At 50.3% G+C, this 15,885-nt stretch overlaps 8 protein-coding genes across 8 annotated transcripts; 4 read left to right on the top strand and 4 right to left on the bottom strand.

The window, feature by feature from the left end:
• Positions 1–37: 37 nt before the first annotated feature.
• On the bottom strand, positions 38–826 carry FPRO_11564 (uncharacterized protein; the record flags this gene model as incomplete). The annotated part of the gene is made up of 1 exon (XM_031221054.1): positions 38–826. The coding sequence occupies one exon, from the start codon at positions 824–826 to the stop codon at positions 38–40; it is 789 nt and encodes a 262-aa protein (XP_031086651.1).
• A 328-nt stretch (positions 827–1,154) lies between these two features.
• FPRO_11563 (uncharacterized protein) lies at positions 1,155–3,504 on the bottom strand (the record flags this gene model as incomplete). The annotated part of the gene is made up of 6 exons (XM_031221053.1): positions 1,155–1,265; positions 1,315–1,987; positions 2,039–2,363; positions 2,415–2,910; positions 2,966–3,256; positions 3,310–3,504. The coding sequence occupies 6 exons, from the start codon at positions 3,502–3,504 to the stop codon at positions 1,155–1,157; spliced, it is 2,091 nt and encodes a 696-aa protein (XP_031086650.1).
• An 858-nt stretch (positions 3,505–4,362) lies between these two features.
• Positions 4,363–5,851, bottom strand: FPRO_11562 (related to tetracycline resistance proteins; the record flags this gene model as incomplete). The annotated part of the gene is made up of 4 exons (XM_031221052.1): positions 4,363–4,605; positions 4,651–4,723; positions 4,769–5,551; positions 5,601–5,851. 4 exons carry the CDS (start codon positions 5,849–5,851, stop codon positions 4,363–4,365), a joined length of 1,350 nt encoding a protein of 449 aa, XP_031086649.1.
• A 1,215-nt stretch (positions 5,852–7,066) lies between these two features.
• On the top strand, positions 7,067–9,659 carry FPRO_11561 (uncharacterized protein; the record flags this gene model as incomplete). The annotated part of the gene is made up of 5 exons (XM_031221051.1): positions 7,067–7,659; positions 7,705–8,055; positions 8,100–8,714; positions 8,762–9,205; positions 9,254–9,659. 5 exons carry the CDS (start codon positions 7,067–7,069, stop codon positions 9,657–9,659), a joined length of 2,409 nt encoding a protein of 802 aa, XP_031086648.1.
• An 877-nt stretch (positions 9,660–10,536) lies between these two features.
• On the top strand, positions 10,537–11,412 carry FPRO_11560 (uncharacterized protein; the record flags this gene model as incomplete). The annotated part of the gene is made up of 3 exons (XM_031221050.1): positions 10,537–10,866; positions 10,912–11,085; positions 11,131–11,412. The coding sequence occupies 3 exons, from the start codon at positions 10,537–10,539 to the stop codon at positions 11,410–11,412; spliced, it is 786 nt and encodes a 261-aa protein (XP_031086647.1).
• A 1,096-nt stretch (positions 11,413–12,508) lies between these two features.
• On the top strand, positions 12,509–13,239 carry FPRO_11559 (uncharacterized protein; the record flags this gene model as incomplete). The annotated part of the gene is made up of 4 exons (XM_031221049.1): positions 12,509–12,515; positions 12,566–12,612; positions 12,659–12,748; positions 12,796–13,239. The coding sequence occupies 4 exons, from the start codon at positions 12,509–12,511 to the stop codon at positions 13,237–13,239; spliced, it is 588 nt and encodes a 195-aa protein (XP_031086646.1).
• Positions 13,240–13,781: 542 nt separating this feature from the next.
• FPRO_11558 (uncharacterized protein) lies at positions 13,782–14,525 on the top strand (the record flags this gene model as incomplete). Its single annotated transcript, XM_031221047.1, has 1 exon — positions 13,782–14,525. The coding sequence occupies one exon, from the start codon at positions 13,782–13,784 to the stop codon at positions 14,523–14,525; it is 744 nt and encodes a 247-aa protein (XP_031086645.1).
• Positions 14,526–15,162: 637 nt separating this feature from the next.
• FPRO_11557 (uncharacterized protein) lies at positions 15,163–15,795 on the bottom strand (the record flags this gene model as incomplete). The annotated part of the gene is made up of 1 exon (XM_031221046.1): positions 15,163–15,795. The coding sequence occupies one exon, from the start codon at positions 15,793–15,795 to the stop codon at positions 15,163–15,165; it is 633 nt and encodes a 210-aa protein (XP_031086644.1).
• Between the last annotated feature and the right edge of the window lie 90 nt (positions 15,796–15,885).

Below are 15,885 nucleotides of genomic sequence, written 5' to 3'. Positions count from 1 at the left end.
CAAGACCCTCCTCCGATTGGAATTGTCTGCCAAGACTCTAGTCGATCTGAGCTAGCTTTGTCTCCACCTTGATACCGTCCCAAATGGAGTCATCGATTCTCTGAAACTCAGAGTGCCAAGCTCGACGGTAAAAGTCAGCTAGCTGGTCGAAGTCAAGTTCATCATCGGACTCCTCTGTATTTTCCAGGAACAGTCCATAGCATTTGCCGGTAGTGGGAAGCGTATATATCCCATTTAGTTCTGGGTTATTGATGGCACAAGCTGTGACATGATACAGAGGGACATCTAAGTGATTTCTAGTTCCGTTCTTAGGTGAAGCAGGGCGTTCGATGGTGTGTTCGAGAGACGACATGAGGTCGGACAATACAGACGCTTCTCTGAAACCATTCGCCATTCGAGCGAAACTATGAAGATCCTTCACCGAGCGGGTAAGGAGTCCATCAACTGTCTTGGTTGTTTTGATGCGTTTTTGTAGATCTGCCAGGGGACCGCCAGGAGTTGGATGCTGCAGAGCCATGATCCACGGTCGTCTATCATCTGTTCTCAAGATGACTGCATACTGCAGGATCGTGGCGAGGTGATCTTTGTTGCCTCTCAAGATAGGGTGCGTCAAGATCTGGGTCAGCAGACGGATGGGAGTCTGAGACCAAAGAGACGTAGTACCATCAACCGATGTCTTGTTCACGGTTGGAATGTCGTAGCAGAGGCCGCAGCGAGGACTGAGCAGAGTGATTGGGGAACAGCGAAAGACATGAGCGCATGCGATTAACAGATTGAGGTGACCAGCATACATGTCCGAGTTTTCTTCGTTGATGTCGTTTGCCATAGTATCAACGAAGGTTTTCCAACCCGAGATGTCGTAAAAGGGATCACACATCGGCTCGTAGTTGATTGGGCTTGTGAAGAAGCATGAGCCATTATTGAGGGACTTATTTTTTGTATTCAATATCATGCCCCCTTCTTTAATCAGTACATCTATGGCTACATGAATTTGATCAATCGCATCCCTTCTGACAGAGTACGTCCATGACAAGTTTGATTCTTTCTCCGCTCCTCGATTCTTTCGCTGTTTCTATGAAATGACTGCGATACTCAAAGGCTATAAAAGAGAAAGACGAAATATGGTTGGCGCTTGATGAAGATATTTTTGTTGATCATGGTTGGTATGGTCGATCTATCCTGTCGAAGAGAATTCGGAGTATCTCTACTCGAACCTCCCCATTGTCATCTTTGGGCAGGTTGATGGGATAGAAATAATCGTTTTCCTTCCAAAAAGGGTGTTAGCCAATTCCAAACCCAGAAGACGCAGCTTACCAAAAGCCAATCCTGTTCCACAACAGTACATCGATCCATGTACTGGTAGTCAAAAGTCTCAATCCTGTGATACACAACCCACTGCCAATCTGTCCCAAGAGCGCTGCGGGGAAAAAGAAAGACGGGAGTGTTCTCCAGCGTGAGGTACTGACGTTGATGGCAAGTAACATCTTTGATCCCAGCGTGGTGAACGAACCCTTTGGCGATGGCGTTGCGGATCTTGACGTGGTAGTCTTTGTCATGCGGGGTTAAAAATGAGATTTCAGAGACGCCAAGCTTTTCTTTGCACCATTGGATCAACTTCTGTCGCAGCTCCAAGGCCTCTTCTAGTGACGTCGAGTTCAGGAATGTTTCGTGACACCAGATTGCCAACTCTTCTGTTGACATATTGCGCTTCCTGTGTAAGTAGGCGTACAGAGCGTTGAGCTCTGACAAATGATCCGACAAGGGGTCCATGAATTGTTCGTGTAACACGTCGGCTGCATGTAGTGACTCAGGTGGTATGATGCAGATGGGGTTCTTTACGCTCACGAGAGCAGCGATGTCGATGAGTTCAGATAGGCAGCCAAGCTCGATGGCCTCCTCGAATGCGTTGTGCCAGACGAGATCGATGGGAAGCGTGAAGGCGGCTGTGCCAGCTGGAGTGATGGTTCCGTTTTCATCGATAAGATTCCTGCGTACGATAATTAGAAGAGAAGTGGGAAAACAATGTGCGAATGCTTACATGGCTCTGAGGTCCCCGAGCCCACGGAGATAGACTTCCTCACGCCGAGGATCGAGGAAGTCGAAAGTACCGACAGATTTAATCCCTGCACTCTTTAAAGCAAAAATGGCCGTTGTGAAACAGTCTTTCAGCATGCTGGGAGGTGAGACATCGGGTAAGATATTATCATATGTCGCCATCGTGTACAGGCGGTAACAGATTCCTGGTTGAGTTCGTCCGGCGCATTTAGCTCTCTGGTCAGCGGATTCTTTGGAGATTGGCGCAGCTTGGATGGTGTGCATTCTCACGCGAGAGTTATAGACCGACTGCATCTCGACACCACTGTCTACAGCAAAGATTAGCTTCTAGACACCGATGAGAATATCTATTGACTTACCAACGACATAGACAATGTCATCGACAGTGATACTACTCTCGGCGATGTTGGTAGTAATAACACACCTGCGCTTCTCACCAGAGCGAAGGGCTTTGGCTTTTTCTGCCTGAGACAGTCTCCTATGCAATGGGAAAGTCTCCATATCTGGGTAAGCGCCACGCAGCTTCGCGACCGCACGATTAACTTGGGGGTTAGATGCCAAGAAGACAAGTATATCACCTGGGGCTTTGTTTTTATGGATGTGGCGCACTGAATCCAAAGCCATCTCGCAATAGTCAGGGTTAGCTTCGTTAATGTACTGGATCATAACCGAGAATACATCTTTTTCGATGTTGAGGACTTTGGGAACGCTGAAGTAACTGGCGAGCGTTTCGGATTCGGTTGCTGACATGATGACGACTTTGAGGTCGGAACGGAGAGCGAGGGTGTTCCTGAGTCGCGGAAGGAGAAGATCGGTGTTTTTTGTTCGCTCGTGGAAATCGATGATGACGCATGACTGGAAAGATGAGTTAGCTACTGGACAGATCGGAGGTGGCATACTGGACACTTACATAGCCGGCCAAGGTAGGATTGTCCCCGATTTGCTGGAGGAGCATGCCCTCTGTCACGAACTTCAATCGAGTCCGGTCGCTGGTCTTGTTGTATTTGCGGTACTGAACACCAACCTGTTCACCGAACGTAACGTCAAGCTCTGCTGAGACGCGCTGACCGAGTTCTTTGGCTGCACCCTGATCAGGCTGAGTGCAGACAACCTTCAGGCCTTTGTTGAGTTCGAGGTACATGATTCGCTTCGTGAGCTGTGTCGAGTCATCAGAGCCTGTATCAGAGGCAAAGACCACCACCTGCACTTTATCAGTAACGAATCGCAACCGAGGGCATTTGTAGGTGTAGTTACCTGGTTAGCTTTGTAAAGTTTGAGGAACCTGTGGAAATTCTCTGTCTGCATGATGGATAAACGGCGGTATTGCTCGCTCAGTGTCTGCAAGTAGCTATCAGATCGGTTCTCGCCGGGGCGAAGGGGATTCTTTTCCGCAACTTCATATTCGAGGACAGACTGGAGCATAAGCTGCTCCTCGGTCGGGGGTGCCATGCTTGAGATTGAAGCGCTTCTTGGAGCTGAATGTGATGGATAGTAAGGTAATTGTGTTGGTAATTGTGTTGATGTTCGAGAGAGATTTGCCTCTTGCGCTCGAGTGAGCTGTGCTCCTGCTCCTACACCGACTCACTCACTGTGTGGAAGTGGAAGGAGTTGAGGTGACACAAGGAAATGGAAATGCCAGCCCAGACCTCGCCTACCTTACCGTATCGAACCCGCCGTGAATCTTCCAACAGACCCAGTGCAACCTTGGACTTGCCAATAACCTCACCAAATCTGAAGGTACCTAAACACGCCTTTCTACGCTACCTTACCTTTCCGTAAGGTAGGTACCTTACGGAAATGTTACTGATGAGCAACGCTAGACCCTGTCCATTCAGAAACGAACTCTTGATTGTCCAACTTCACTGCGTCCCTCAGGCGCTCGGCATCTCTCGCCGTCGACCATTCGTCATCTTTCAATTATATAGCCTTCGCTCCAACATCGACAAGCATGGACAAGCGCAGACGAGATTCAAACAGCCCTTCGTCTAAAAGTGGACGCCAGAAGGGCGCCAGGGAAACCTCACCAGCCGTCGCGGCCCCAGTCGAAAAGGGACGACAGCACGTTCGTCCGATTCGGACAGAAACTTCAAGCGATGTCTTTCAAGCTCTCAAATCAAGCTGCAAGTGGCTTCACTTCCTAGGTCCCGATATCCCACCAGGCAACGAGCATGATCTCCTTCGTCTGTCTCAGCTTTCTGAGCTCATCGTGATCCTCTCCCTCATGAAATCCAAACCCTCATCATCATCCTCACTCAGCAAGCAAGGGCAGCAGAGTACTCCGCTTCCTTTAGGACGCAACAAACTCCATTACTCCCGGTGCAGTGTCGGATTGTCACCTTGCTTCGGCATCGGGACAAACAACCAAGAGACACTCGTGGCAACTAGAAGCGCGCAAAGAACAGGCTGGAGAACTGACACTCCAGCGCTGGCGGCGACAAGACCAGTGATGATTGGGAATAAACAGCCTCCGAGCTGCGCGAAGACAAAGACAAATGCCAAAGCTGTTGATTGAATACGAGGATTGAACAGTTTTGAGCCGACAGAGATACCCTGGTCTCATTAGCTGAGTACTTTGAGGGTCGGGAGCTAACTCACTGTGGCAAAGTATGGTCCCATGAAGAAGCCGAGCAGACTGATGGCGATGGAGGCGGCGATGATGTTGGGAACCCTGCAAGTATCAGATCGTTCTTCAATGCCAAGACGCAACACTTACAACCAGAACAGAACTTGCAATCCGATGCTGAGGATCGTGAAAGCAAATATCATGGGGCGGACCCCAAACCGATGCGTAGGTTCCGCAAGGAACAGTCTCCCAAGCAGCGATCCTCCACTGAAACCAGCCGGTACGAAACCCATCTGATTGATGTCGCCATTGCGAACCTCGACCAAGTATTCGACAACCCACCCACTAGCTGTGAGAGTCGCGCCGAGGAAGAAGAAGAAGAAAAGACTGATGAGCCAGACGTTCTTGTTCTTCAGAGTCTCCTTCACCAATGAGATAGCATCGTCGTTTCTTGATGCAGGCAACTCATCAGCCTCGAGGGTTCGTTCAGTCGGCGGCTGCTTTCTCTTCAATCTCAGAGTATCCCAAAACGCGTATACCACGAAAGCGAAATTCAGAACACCAATACCGAGTGGGAACGTGTAGAACAAGTACCATCTCGACGTACTTCCAGCCGAAGCAACACCCGTCGCGACGAAAGGGCCGACAAGGCATCCGGCCATGTACATCGCGTGAATGAATGCCAGCCACCGATGAGACCCCTTCACTCCAGAGACATATGTGTTCCCGTGCGTATCTTGGTATGCTTGACCCAGGCTCGCGAGCCAGAACGTAATGGTGAAGAGCGGAAATGGTGGCTTCCATGATCGCAGCGCGTGCGCGATGACTTGCAGTACGGCGCCCAGGGTGAGCATTGATCCGAGATCGAGTACTTGACAGAGATGAGTGTTGGAGAAGGCGCCGAAGAACCAACCCATAAAGTTCGCGCCGTAACTGTCATGGTCAGTAAGAGTTGAGCTGGGTTGGGGAGATGGCTACTCACACTGATGAGACAATCGCCGTTGTGACATCGTAGTCTCGGATGATGTGAGGTACTAAAGCACCGATACTTCCATCATTCACGCCAGCGACAAAGAAACTGAAGCCAGCGCTAAGAATCTTGAGTAGTTCGGCGGTACTTGGTTTCGATGAATGCGGAGGTTCAGTATCATCGAGTACATCCCGCGTCGGGATGGGTGAGCTCCGAAGCTCAAAAGTCTCTGCCCTCGTATCGGTCTGCGTAACTGTCGCCATTGTTGAAACTGTGACGAGTGAAGGTTGAAGATGGGGAGTGATTGATGTTTATATTCGAGCTGTCGGGGGAAGTTGGCACAGCCCAATTGGCGCTTCTACCACTTTTGGATTGACACGCCAAGTGGTTTTGGAGATCTAAGCTTAAGCTGGTTAAGCGTGCTTGCAGTATCTCCTGATTTGGTAGTAAGCATGTGAGAGATCACCCGCGAGGACGGGCCGGAATGGCTAAACGTCGGTCAAGGTACGGTCAGGTCATCGGGTAACACGAAGTGAGATGGCGAATAATTTACCCTCATGACACACAAGAAGATGCAATAAAATAAGAATGGTTGATTGGCTTATGTTGCAAAGGTCATTATGCTTAGGTTTCCCCATATTGCTCTATTGATGGTTGGGATTATCACGTTAGTCTCATGTTTTCTACAGTGAAGCAGTCATCGCAAACTTTAGCTCACAATCTGCGCTGAAGAGTGAAGCGACAGTCTCATCACACTCATCCCGCCTACCTTGTTATGAGATAGAAAGTGAGACAATCGAGTAGAAAGTTTCATATCAAATGATTGCACTCATTTTTAACTAACTCGGGTCTTGCTCACGCTGGTCCCATGAGCCAGTTTGCAATTGAACCCGGCAATCTCATAAAACCGTCACTCACCCTACACCAAAGCTTGTCTTGACTAGTGGTGTCCCAGATCTACCCTAGTCAAACGCTAGAGTCCCCTGTCTCCTGCTGATCCATCGAGAAAAAATATTTAAAGTTCTGTCAGTATTGAAGAATTTTTAATCAGATTTCATGTTCACTGCAAATATCATATCATAGAGGCTGACAAATCTGCTTTCGAGAGTTACAGGGTAAGTCAGGGGCAAAACCAATCATGATTTTTATGGAAATGACGTAGCGAAAGCCCAAGTCACGTCTTTCTCTCCGCGTCTGAGCGATTTGGCAGAATTGACAACAACAATTGCTGCTGATGCGGAGACCATTCCACGATAAGGCGACGAAAATTGAGCAGGGCGACATTGTGATTGGTGGCTGGGGCATCGGAATTTAGTCTTTTCCGCCCTCCCCCCCCTGTAAGGGTCCCCACTGAATGCCACGTCAAAGGCTACTTGTCGGTGAGTGAGTGAGTCTGCTTGCAACCCGACTCCAGATCTCTAAATCTGGGGAGTCCCTTTCACCTTGACGAAAATAACAAAACACACCACTCGTTTCCGATGCAATTACTGCGTGGCGATCGTGGAGACACCAGCAGCACTTCTTCCAGGAGCTATGGAGGCTTCGGAGCCTCAGAGCCCCGGCTCTTCGAGTTCAGCGAGCGGGGTCGCTCCGTAGCGCCCAAATGCATCGAGATGAGCAAGCAGCACCCGGAGGAGTTCCTCAACTATCTCCAGCAGGCCTGGAAGAGGGACAAGATCTACGCCAAGGAGAACCCAGACTCCATGTTCGATATCAAGGCCATCCGCGTGCTCTGCCAGGATGGAAAGTTCAGACCCCTGGGGAACTCATATATCCCGCTGCCCAAGCTGCACTACCTCCGGAATCGATATATGCTGGAAGGAGAGCCCTTTCCGTTTCTCAGACTTGATCCGCCAATACGATCTGAGGGGGGATTCGGTCAGTGGAGGTGTCTCAGGGCGTTTGCCAAGTATCATGATGACCTAGATTTCTTTCTCGAGATGTTGGTACGGATACGACGAACAAAGGCTTCGACAGTTGAATTTCCCCGTCGCATTCTGGAACTCTACCTTCGGATACAAGCAGAGTGTGAAGACTCCAAAGATCCCGCAGCGAGTCAACAAAAAGTCAGGTATGTACACTCATCAAATTCATGATGGCATACTCACGCGACCAGGAACACGTTTGAGAAGGAGCAGCTAGTCTATGTCCACCCAATATGGAGACCGCTCAGCGAATGCTTGTTGGAAGATACATGCGAGATATCCAGCACACTCTCAAAGTCACCAGTCTTTCCTGTGCCGTCAGATTGGGATGCCAGCAAGTCGGAGCTCGTGTCATTACGAGAGTTTTACACACAGACGCTACGGCTTCAGAATGCGAGCTATCGGACGATCGTCGATGTCTTGGAGAAGCGCGACTTTGATGCGGAGCTCGACCCTGCGGACCTTTGGTTGACAGATGAGTTGTATCGGGCCCTGGATAAGATGAGACTGGATCTCTCACCGGACGACGCCGCTGATCTCAAGTGAGTAAATTCGACTCATGAAATCCCACCGCTAACATGAACAGACTTGCGTTCGCTGAAAAGGCCATCATCGCCATCGCACCGGGTGAAGCCGTGACATGGCTCAACGCCGGCGACTGCACATGGTCACCGAAACTCGAGAGCCCCGAAATCAACGACTTGAGCAAACACTACCCCGAGCTCCACGACTTCTTCGTCAACTTCCTCGACGTGAAACAAAACGACTCCGGTCTGATCTTCGACACCCTCATGAACGTCTCATCGTTGAGCCCCGATTGTTCGCGCGACAACACAGCTAGAGGTCTTCTCGTCGCCGTGAGTCAACGGATACCAGAGTTTGGCCACATCTTCGACAAAGAGCGGTTCGCAAGGAGTAACGTCTTTCCTGTATCGACGGCGGATGGCGTGTTGTTGTGTGCTTCGACGATGGAGTTTTCAGTTGCAGATCGACAGAACTTGAAGGAGGCCTTTACAGGAAAACTGAATCTGTTGGATTTTGATCCCAAGACTGTTTGGATGCTTGACAACTTGCTCGTCTGGGCTGGTCTTGATTCACGGTATCTCTCAAAACACGTTGAAGACCAAGGCCCAGCCGATGAGAACTTCAAGTCAATCGAACTCCCCTACGAGCTCTCCTCCAAAGCCGACCAACTCCTCCGGTACGTCGCCCCCTCCCAAACTCCCTTTTCGGCACTGACCTCCCCAGCATCGCCGTGCACTTCAAAAGCCCCCGAACATCCACGCCAAAAGCAACATCGTGGCTCCGCGAAACCCTCGAACACTCCGAAGTCCGCCTCGCGTCGGGCTTCCAATCACAACTGATCTACCGCTCCGGCAGCGCCTTCATCACCGCCGTCAACCCCATGGGCGGCCTCGACATCAAAGACACAGTCGGCTTCACCGTGTATGCCGACGACGAGAATTGGGAAATCCTGAAACAGACAGTGCTCCCGCGTCGGCTGCTCGAGTGGATCATGACGGACCCCGAGACGAATGTCACTGGCTCCGTGCCCGAACAGGCAGTCAGCCTTGTAAGAAGTATTTTGAACATACCTGTTGGTCGCGAACATGTTATTCCCAAGATTTTGGATGCGGAGGGCATTGTGGATTTGGAACTGTTAGAAGCCTCGCCGTACTGGCGTGTAAACAGGTAAGTTGCCCACTCCGAGTGTTCAGTGACAGCAGGCTGACGGGTCAGTGAACGTGTACCAGACACAACCATCACCACAAAATCCGACAAACTACGACCCGCCAAGATCCTCGACGACGAAGACGACGAACCCTCACCGGCCTACACACAGGGAGAATCCTACCACGCAAGAGAAGGCCTAGCCGACAGCAAGAGCAGCCCTCCGCCAGGAATGCCGACCTACGCTGAACCAGGCCTGACGACAAAGATCAACTCTGCCGAGCGAGGGATGACGACCAAGGCAGGCGATTTAACGAAGGACACGAAACAAGACGCACTGCGCGATAGACTCCCGATATCAAAACGTGGTTTGGAAAGACGACATTCGGAGAAGTCTGCTTGGGAAGAGGAGTTTGTGGCGAATGAAGCTACGCTGATTGATTTCTCGGGGGAAGATGTATATGGTATAGATTGATAGATTTTTATGTGATTATGAGACAAGACAAGACAAGACAAGATAAGACAATTGACAATATTGGGAATTGGGAACTGGGCACTGGGTGTTTTAATTGATGTGAGTGATTGCATGGTGTTGAGTTCGCAGAGGTGAGGGCTGATCCTCATGATGCGTGCCTGAATGGATGCATCATGCGTGTTGTTTGTTCAACTATGGCGTGTTAAGCTGTGAGGCGGAACGATGAAAAGGGACTGAGTCAGGCTGAGAGGCAGGAAATGCGGATCTGTCTAGGCTCTTTCCTTCATCATGATCCATCATTCAGACTACAACTTTCATTAATACAACGTAAACAACTCTTTCGCTTTACTGGATATTCTTTCCATTACTATGGCTATCTTTGGAACTGTCGGATCAGCAGTACTCTGGCCATTCACGCTTCGCTCCATAATTCAACCACTAGTTCAAACCATGTCCTACCAGGAACATCCACAGGGGAGGAGAGAAAACTCAGGACCTTGACCCTAAGCGACACAAATGCTTCGGTAAATCTAGTCTAAGCTCAGGGGACACTCTGCTGAGTTTATTATGTTACGGTCTGGTGTTTTCTTGTCCCCCCAGGCTAGGTTGATTTGGATGAGTGAAGAGCAAGGTGAGAGTGGCGTTCGAGTGTGCAGGTTGCGCTAGATTCGTGGCTGACTGCCCTCTGATCGACTCGATTCTTTGCTGCCCCACTTTCTCATCTGCATCCTCACTCCCACATCATCTCCTCTCATTTTCTTCTTCTCCATCAAATCGCACAACAACCGACGCCAGAAAGAGGTGAGTCATTTGAATCCAACCATATCGACCAAGGGCACGTGCTCATTGGCTCAACTTCACAGCAACTCACTCAATCATGGGGGGCAGTTCTCTCAGCAGTTGCCCTGGCTATGCCAAACAGTTCCAAAACGAGATGCTGCGCCAAATGGAAAACCCGGAGTGCCAGAACCCAACTATGCAAAGAATCATCTCTATAATCAGCAGCAACTTTGCCGAAGTCACTAAGGATATGAGCGTCCTGCTTGCCAACAACCTCGCTGTTTTCGTTTCGGGTGAACTTAGAGGAATGAGCTCAAGCGTCGCGGCGCACATCACCCTTTGTTCTGCCTACAAGTATCTGCAATTGAGTCGCCTGCCTCCTCGTGTCAATCGCATCAACTATCCGGCCTGGTTCTTCCTCGCCTCCGTCTACGGACCTGACCACGAGGAGCTCCGCCCCTACCGAGACTAGTTGTCTTCGTACCGGGACGTCGAGTTCCCCGCTGAAAAGATCATCTACCCTTCCAACAAGAGCGAGGAAGAGCAGGAACTCCTTTTTATCGCGTCTTCCCTCGCCGATCGTGTCGAGCCCGAAGATGAGGACCAAGACGAGCCTGAAGACGAGGAGAGTGACACTGACGACCACGTAAGTATTTCCTGCGAGTACGAACCAGAAGCTTATTAAATACAGGTCACAACCGAGATCACTCCAATCTCCGAACGCGAAAAAATGGAGAAGAGAGTCGCCAACGTGGAGGCCCATTTCCTCTTCATCCGCAGGCAGCAGAAGCTGCAGTCCGAACTGATCGAAGAGGGCATCAAGGCAGTCCGCGAGATGGCCAAGTCTCTCAAGGCGGAGAATGGGCAGGCTGAGTTGAGCCGGGAAGAAGTGGAAGCCGAAATCGCTTCTTATGAACTGGTGCATCGCGGCGTCAACTGCGATGATGGTGCTGTTGAAGATGAAGTGGACTAAATCAACACGCACGTCATGGAGGTTAGCGCCATTCGGTAGGAAGGACAACGATACAAAGGTAGGAGATGAGGGATGGGCTAGACTCGGATGCCTTTCGGCAACATGGCCACGGTACCAAGCAGTTTCTTAGTCTAGCGATCAATTCATCTCAAGTTAGGAGCACAGCTGAGTCATTGCTCCCCACGTGTCGCAACAAAACTTATCATAAGACGTCCTAAGCTCATCATAAGATATCCTTAACTCAACAGGATACCATAAATTCATCATAGGGGGCTTGGAGTTTCGGAGGATATTGGTTGCTTTCGGTATTCGATGTGATCACCTTGATCATTTCTTTCACTATTCTTATAGAGGATCAATGTCCTTCCTAGTCACGTAATAATGACCAGCTCCTTTCGCCGCCCAGTTTTCTTTGTTCTTTGTCATTCCGTAACTGTCTACTTAGTCCTAGGCTTATCCCCTCCAGCTTCAGCATCCTCGATTCTACCATCAAAAGCAGCTCGCTCCTCGCCAGCTGGCTTTGCTGTGACTGTGCTCTTCCCCCTCTCGTCAGTTCACGGGATCAGTGACACTGATGCCGCGGGGCAAAATGCTGGGGCCCTCACGGCGAGGAATGGGTGGGTAGTTGTCGGTATCGATGTGGATCCTGCCCCGGTGAGCTTCACCTTGCATTCCTGAACTTTGAGATCTCCTCCTTTTCGGCCTCCGCTCAACACCACCCTCCTCAGCTTTGCACGTACAACAGCCAGCCGCAACACTCTTCATCAACCTATTTTCGGTCTCAACTTATTCTATACTAATTTATGAGTAGCCTGAGAGCTTTCGCTTGTTCATGTGCTCACTTTTTGTTGCTCTGCGGAACCACCCATTTACTCGCCTCTGTGTTCAGGTCCACCAACAACTAAGGTGCCCCAGAATGTGAGCTCAACCTTTTCTGTCACCACTATCAAGGATATGATCATTAAACGCTGATGAACATAGGATACACTGCAACCACTGCCTGGAGTACACCCTCCGTTGGGTTCCTTCAGATGTCGCTCAAAGCGCTGTCGTCCCTGCTTGCTATGGATGCTCCTCGTCACTGTGCGCGCTGAGAATGCATGGTAAGGGGGATCGCATACTACGGGATCACCAACTGACCATCTCTTCGTAGGTGCTACCAAGAATCGCGTCAATTGCGGCAACGGTGGATGCAAAAAGGTGAGTTACACTGCTTATGTCTCAAGTTCAAGCTGATTTTGGATAGCTGTCCAACGAAGACGTTGAACTCCTTACGAAGCTCGAGCCTCGTCAGCGCTGTAACTGGCGAAGCAACCGTGCCTATAAAAATGACTCGGTATGTAGTTACTTATATGGCCCTGGCTTCTAGCTGACCGCACGCAGATCGTTCATGAACTCCGCTGCGAAATTACTTCTGCCATCGCCAGGCTCACAGCGGCTTCTGAGGACCAGCGCGTTGAGACTTCCCCGACTCCAACCGTCACTACAACTTCCCCAGACGGCCAGACAGAGACCAACGACCTGGCTATCGAGAACCTACGGGTTCAGATAGACATAAGCAACTCACTCCGCGGGATCTGGGAGACTCTACACAATCGTGGTGTCAACTTCGGCCACCTCGGCGATCAATGGGAGCAGGAGCTTGGCCATGCAACAATACCTCCTCGTGTTGGTCCTGACACTCTACATCCACGATTCTATGGTACCATTCCTGCAACTTCAGCAGATGCGGGAACTAGCAATGACCCCAAGACTGGCAGCAAGCGAGCTGCTCCCAATGGCGATGGAAAGACCGTAGATGGAGGGAAGAGGCCCAGGACCGAGTAGTCGTTCAGCGAGGTGTCTTCCGTGCTCGGAGTCCAGATGCCGAATTACCTGTTCTCTGTTCTCTACCTATACTCTCTCGGATCCTATGAAGCTATGGACGGGAGGATTAATGGGCAGGCTTAATGCAGCACCGACAACCTGGGGGTCAGCCTCATCTAGTTGTCGCAGCGATTTGAATTGAAAAGGATCTGTCTTACGCCCACTAGAGAGCCATTGACTTTATTGAAGCAGGAGCATGAGCAAGTGATAGATGAACATCAGGCGAACAGTGCAACACCAGCAAACGCCAGTTCAGGATGATTATTGATGGACTTCGCAGTTCGCTTTACCAGTGGCAGACTTGAATGGAGTCAGCACTACCTACCAGTGGTAACACAATGAATCGTTTTTCAGACACTAGACCTCGATTTATTCATTTCTCTGAAGTCTATCATGTTAAACTTTACTTCTGTTCTCACAACAGTTCTCATCTTCTCAGATCAAAGTATCGACCTTTTACTGACAACAAGACACTCACTACACATCACGACTTAACCGCTATCATGTCTGACAACAACACTGTCACCCCAAACGATGAAGTGGCCTCCGACACATCCTCTATGATCGTTGAGACCGGCAAGTCCGACATCAACGAGTCTTCATCTACTCCCTCCACCAACTCAGGCGAGTCAAGCACTACCTCCCAACCTGTTGCAACCGTCCCTCCCACTCCCCGAGTCATCAAGGTAGAGTGCGTCGGAGAACTTCGCCTCATCGGTATTCTGGACCCCCTCGACAGAGCACTCGGCTACTACTTCGACAACCCCCACGAAGACTACCTCGTCCGAAACGTAATGGCCCACTCCAACCTCGCACTCCAAGCCATTGTCTTCCAAGGTGAACGAGCTGCAGGTAACTGCATTGCCCGGAAGCTGCCTTCGTTCTACCCCGGCCGGGCTATTAGAGAATTCCACTTCAACCTCCCCTTCCGCGTTGCAAACACCACCGCCCTCAGACAGCTGAAACTTCCTCTTGGTTTCCGACGGTGCTTCTTGGGACTGAAGCCAAAGGGTACGGTTGTGCACAAGTTGGCTAGGGATGCGGAGTGTCCCCCGAAGTTGGTTAAGCGATATAATAGGATCTTTGAGGCTTGGAAGAACAAGAACGGTGCGCTTCCTGAGAATAAGTGTGATGTTGCGCTGATGGTGTGGCCGCGTATGCCGTATTGTGAGGGTGGGATGTCGTTGGAGTTTGTGCAGGAGCTTGAGGCTGATTCTCTTGGAGGCACTGACGTGGTTCAGTACTGACTGGCTTTTGGAAACCCTGAATTGGTTGAGATTTGGATATTCTTGTTGATGCTACCAGCATAGCTGTTTGATCTCACCAGTAGTAGATGTGTGAGAGAGTGGATGAATTGGGTATTGGCACTTTTGTAAAGTTGGATACTTGATACCACCTGTAGCTGAATAGGTCAAGTCTGGAAATCTGGATGAGCCAGTGGACATGGACTGTTGACCCCTAGATTGCTCAATTTAAGACCCCCCCTCCCTTGACTGCCCCCTGATATTGTGTGAATGGTCTTCCAGCTCAACATGAGTTGGTCGTCTCTAGAGGCACTTATGATGAGAGTCAGATCATTTCACCGTCGACACATGGACTTGCAGCCGGGACATCTTCCCACGCCAGGGTTACTACTTTGTGACTAAATGCTTTGATATTGATAAGTTCTACGGACAGCATCAATGTAGCTTGAGAACAGCTGAAGAGGAGCAAAGATTTAGTTAATCACCAAAGTGCCTCACGTTCAGGACAAAATCTGAGGTTTAATAATCAAGGATAAGCCACAAAGCGATCAGTTTAGTATCTGAAAACTGCAGTCACAGCGTTCGATAAGCGCAATACAACTCAAGCTACCACCGTGATGCTGTGGACCTGGAACGCAGATCACTCCATTCCGCGTTCCAGAATCCAGCAGGCACCTGTACCTTCACCACCATCAACGACCTCCTCAAACATTAGCGCCTTGGTATTGTCTTCCCCAAGGATATCATCATCCCAGGGGAACAAAATGTTCACCTTTTCCTTCTCATCCGCACACGTAGCAATCTGGATACCCTCTCCATGCCGAACATTAATGTCACTCTTCTCAACAAAGCTCAGCTTCAGTTCAACTCTGCGATACCCATCAGGCAACTTGCCTTCCATGCGACCCTTGTTGGTAATGCGGAGAGGCATACTGCCAATCTTGGTGTGGCTGCGGCGTAAAAGCCCTGAGCCTTCGATGGCAGGTCGTTCGCCGGCGTCATCGCCCTGGTAGATGATGGCGTTCTCGGCGAGGTTGGAGGGGGCGACCATGTTGCCCGTCTCGCCCGAGGGGCTCTCGAAACGGAGGCCGCCGAGCACTCCGCCGACGGTGATGCCGATGGCCTTGAGCTCGGGGACTTTCTTGAGGGTGCTGGCGTCGCCGGGAAGCATGAGGCCGTTCTGGTTGAAGAAGATGGGGCGGCTCATTTGGCAGAGCATGTTTTCGATGGTGAAGGTGCCGGGGGTGACGTTGATGTAGTCTCTGTTGCTCATGGTTGCGGGTGAATGTATCTGCACTGAGAATGAGAAAGATTGAGGTAGCGGGATTGAAGAATAAGGATTGACTTGCGATCAGCTGTGATA

The sequence above is a fragment of the Fusarium proliferatum genome (assembly GCF_900067095.1).
Source record: "Fusarium proliferatum ET1 genome assembly, contig: FPRO_scaffold010, whole genome shotgun sequence".
Classification (NCBI taxonomy): domain Eukaryota; kingdom Fungi; phylum Ascomycota; class Sordariomycetes; order Hypocreales; family Nectriaceae; genus Fusarium; species Fusarium proliferatum.
Note: the sequence above shows the minus strand (reverse complement) of the source record. Positions and strands in the feature narration are given on the sequence as shown.